Here is a 4,154-nt window from a genome sequence, read left to right as displayed (position 1 = left end):
GTATAGATAACATTTCAGGATTCAAAATGGCTGCTCACACTGTATCTAAAGCTACGTTCACGTTACAAGCCTCGTTGCTCAAATCCGATTTCTCTGTCACGATGGTTCACACTCGTTTAGGTAAGTGATTCAAATCTGTCATTAATGTGACGAACCGGCGTCCTGAAATGACCCTCATGAGCTCATCCTACTCAGTAACGTCACGTGAATGAATCACGATCATCATCAGCACAAACTAACGAGCAGAACGAGCTTCGCTGAGAAGATCATTAACTCTGATCAGCTCTCAGCTTCATTATTAGAGCGAGACGAAGGTGAAAAAGGTGAGATGAGCTGCTTTTCCACTGTTTACAGGCTTTAACTTCTGTTCGGCGCTGCTGCCATGGTAACGCTGAATGATGGTCACGCGCAGTGGAAAAAAAGCACATGAATTCAGATCTGAGAAAACATAAAGGCCGCATGGCCACGAATCGGATACGTATCTGATCTAGGACCACATATGAAAGTGACTCAGGTCGGATTTGAAAAGATCAGATTTGCACACAGCTCTGAAAACATCAGATCTGAGTCACATTAGGGCAAAAAATCGGATTTGTGCCACTTCAGCATGGTAATGTGAACGTAGCATAACTCTGCAGTATTTCTGTCCATTGTTATAGATGGACAACTTTGTGGCATGTCGGAAACATACGCAGTTATTTGAGATTACTTGGCACGGCTTGTGGCGAGTGTGTCATCGTTTAGGCATGCGGTTTGCACAGTGCTAATTGGGTGTTTATAGACTTCTGTTGTTCGTTAGCTGCCTCAGCCTTGTAGCGCCAGGGCAAAACTAAAGCAGCAAACCTCAGACACCGATATATGCCTTGGGTGTACATTTGGGGCAAGGGGATAAATTAGGTGCATGAGATTTTTCAAAATTATTCCATTAACCAAAAACAAGTAAATGCTAAATTAATTAATTAAATAAAGGGATGTAAAATCCTCAACCTTTTTAATGAAATGTTAAAATGACGCTGTTACACTACATGTTTGTAGTATGTTCATTGTGAGTAATCAAGGTTTCTTCTGAAATAAAGGCTGTTATTAGGGGGTTTGGCTCCCCTTTGCTGCAGTAACCATCTCTACTTTTCTGGGAAGGCTTTAGATCTTAGAACATCGCTGAGGATTTGATTGTATTCAGCCACAGGCGCATTAGTGAGGTCAGGTACTGATGCTGGACGATTAGTTCTGGATCACAAACACCACTCCAGGTAATCTGGTATTGGATGGAGCTCCAGCACCTAAGAGAACGCAGCTCCACTGCTCCACAGCCCAGGGCCGAGGGGCTTTGTACCCCTCTAGCTAACATTTGGCATTGGGCATGGTGGTCTTAGGCTCATGGGTGGTTGCCACAGAATGTCCCATTCTATTGGCAGTGCTTTCTGTGGAGATTAAATAAGCTGCACCTGTTAAAGCTGCTAATTGCTGATTGCAAATTGCGTCTGGTTAGTTTTGGATGTGTATGATTAAATTATGCTACATGTCTAATGTGCTGGATTTTTGGTGTAGGCTTCAGTTGCCTCTCTCAAACTGCACAAATCAGTATGATGACCTTAAAATCGATATATGCCTTGGGTAATGGTGTACATTTGGGGCAAGGGGATAAATTAGGTGCATTAGATTTTTCAAAATTATTCCATTAACCAAAAACAAGTAAATGCTAAATTAATTAATTAAATAAAGGGATGTAAAATCCAGGTCTGCACAAATCAGTATGATGACCTTAAAATCATTTTAACGTTCCTCTCTTAGTCACCCCCAGTCCCATGAAGGGCAAGGGAAAGGGTCGCCCCAGCGCGGCTAAAGCCCTGGAGAAATCCTCGCCCAAAGAGGAAGAGGAGCCCGAGAGCCCCGTGGAGGACGAAGAGGAAGACGAGGTGGAGAAGAAGGACTCCCCGCCCCCAGCCAAGAAGAAGGTGGACGCCCCCGAGGACGAGGAAGACGACGAAGAGGAGGACGGTTCGGAAGAAGACGCTCCGTCTGGGGAAGACTAGCCAGGTTCTAAATGGCAGCCCCACATCTCTCCTTTCTCTTTCTCTCGTTATCTCCCCCACTTTCTTTCTCTGTTGCTTTATTTCTCCTCCGAGGGTTTTGTTTTCAGCGTCTGTGGTGACCTGGCTCAACGGTTTGAACTTTTGAATTGTGTATTTTTGTTTTTGTTTTTGTTTTTTTTTTTGTTTTTTTACAAACCTATAATTTCCATATCAGCTGCATTGTCCCAGGACACATTAGACCCTTATGACATGTATGTGTGCTAGAGAATGTGACCGAATTGGTTTTATTTATCCGTATAAAACTGAGGATCCCCCGTGTTTTAGCTCATCCACTGAAAATGGGTTGCTGCTCTAGATGGTTAGTGTTCTGATTCTTACAGTTTTCTACTAAAGTCCCTATTCGCTCACCCGTTTTACAAGCTCAGATTTATTGAAGTCTACTAGAGTGAATGTCTTGAACGAATCATGCACAGGATATTCTGATATTTTCTTTGCTCTGCCCATTAAGTCGAGTGTGTTAGCAGATAAAACAGTGTCACTTGCCGTAGGAAAGAACTCGAGCCAGGATTAGGAAACACTGGTGGCTCATTTTGCTCTAAAGTGAATCCCAGTGAACTCAAGTTTGCTACATACACTATTTTAGATTCCAGTTTTGTTTTTATTGTTTTCGTTTTTTTTGTTTTTTTGTTTTTTTTGATCTGAATGATCAATGACGGATCAGTGACCGGGGACCCGGACAAAGAAATTTTTTATATTTTTTTTTTGACCTAGTTTTTTTTACTTTGTGCCCCCAGAGGGCTCCAAATCCGGACACCGAATCCAGCTTCCTGTCCTGCGTTTTGTAGCAACTGTTGATGTAACTAATTGGCCAACTAGTGCTCACCTACCAGTGATTACAAATTCCAGCACCGGGACCTGGATTCAGGATCCAGATTTGAACGCCATCCTCTTTCTAGTGGCTTTCAGTGTTTGGAATCGGATCACGTCTGCTTCACAGATGAGGTTTCTGTTCTCGTGTTGAGGTTGCTTTTGGCAAGGTGCCGTCACTTTAGCCATCATCTCAACGGTTTTCATTTTCTCTTTTTTTAAGAAAACTTTTCTTTTCCAAGTAGTTTGAACTGTGCTGTAGTAAGGTTGCTATTTTAAGTGAAAATGTTCAATGGATTGCTCTGTTCTCTGTTTTATTTGTGTTGTTTGTTTTTTTTTTTCCCTCCCCCCGCATTGTTCTTTCCACCCACCAAAACATCTCATGTTGGGACTGCAGTATAAAGTCCCGACGTGCATCGCATGAGTGTATCTGTGTATGTGTGTGTTGGGATGGAGCCTTAAGCAGTGTAACTGTATGGGAAGTGTTCATATGAAGGTTTTTGTGCGCCATGTTTGCCTTGTAACGCCTAGTTTTTGCATATTACTGTGCTGAATGGAGCCCATGCGAGCGTCCTGGTTGCAGCTAGAGATGGTAAATGTAAAATGATGGGGAAACGTTCGAGCACATTAAAGGAATAGTTTGGACAAAAATAATGTACATAATTTGCCACTTATTAGATCAGATCAGGCAAAACATGATTGGTGTCTGTCTAAACTTTTGCTTCTTTGGTTTAGAACTGGAGTTGTGAGGCTAACCTTGCTTACAAACACTACTGCTCAGGTCTCGCCCACTTAACCCAAATCGTTTCCGTAAAAATACATCAACCCACATGCTGGTCTGTGTTGTCCTAAACCACTTTGACAAGTCTGTGCAGCCTTCCTGAAAACCAGAATGTCGGATAAAATACATTTTAGCTGATGTATTTTTATGGAAATGATTTGGGCTGTTTGGGTGACTATAGAGTTCTAGTGTTTGTCAGCAGTGTTGGCTTCAAGTGAAAAAATTGTGTACATGCCAGATTGTTCCTTTAAAAGAGACCTTAATTGACATTTTACATGCTAAGAACAGGACAAAAAGACCATCATGAACAAATCCATCTGATTGAAATGACAACACATGGAGCTTTGATGACTTCTTGTTGATTTATGTATCCGTAAGCGGTTCTTTTGCTAGTTTCAACCATGAAATTTGAGGCTCGATTCCCCTGTTGATGTTGTTATGAGTGGATAGAGTTCCTAACTTCGTCCTCTCTT

General features: G+C 42.1%; 1 protein-coding gene across 1 annotated transcript in view; it reads left to right on the top strand.

Annotated features, from left to right (window-relative positions):
- Positions 1-3,131, top strand: part of nucks1a (nuclear casein kinase and cyclin-dependent kinase substrate 1a) — a 21,239-nt gene extending 18,108 nt beyond the window's left edge. Inside the window, exon 8 of the mRNA XM_036559635.1 lies at positions 1,792-3,131. Within this exon, the coding sequence (XP_036415528.1) occupies positions 1,792-2,033 (242 nt within the window). The 3' untranslated portion in view covers positions 2,034-3,131. The remainder of the gene's footprint in view (positions 1-1,791) is intronic.
- The last annotated feature ends 1,023 nt before the right edge of the window (positions 3,132-4,154 follow it).

The sequence above is a fragment of the Colossoma macropomum genome, unplaced genomic scaffold (genome assembly GCF_904425465.1).
Source record: "Colossoma macropomum unplaced genomic scaffold, Colossoma_macropomum, whole genome shotgun sequence".
Taxonomy (NCBI): Eukaryota; Metazoa; Chordata; class Actinopteri; order Characiformes; family Serrasalmidae; genus Colossoma; species Colossoma macropomum.
This window is presented reverse-complemented; position numbering and strand designations above follow the sequence as displayed.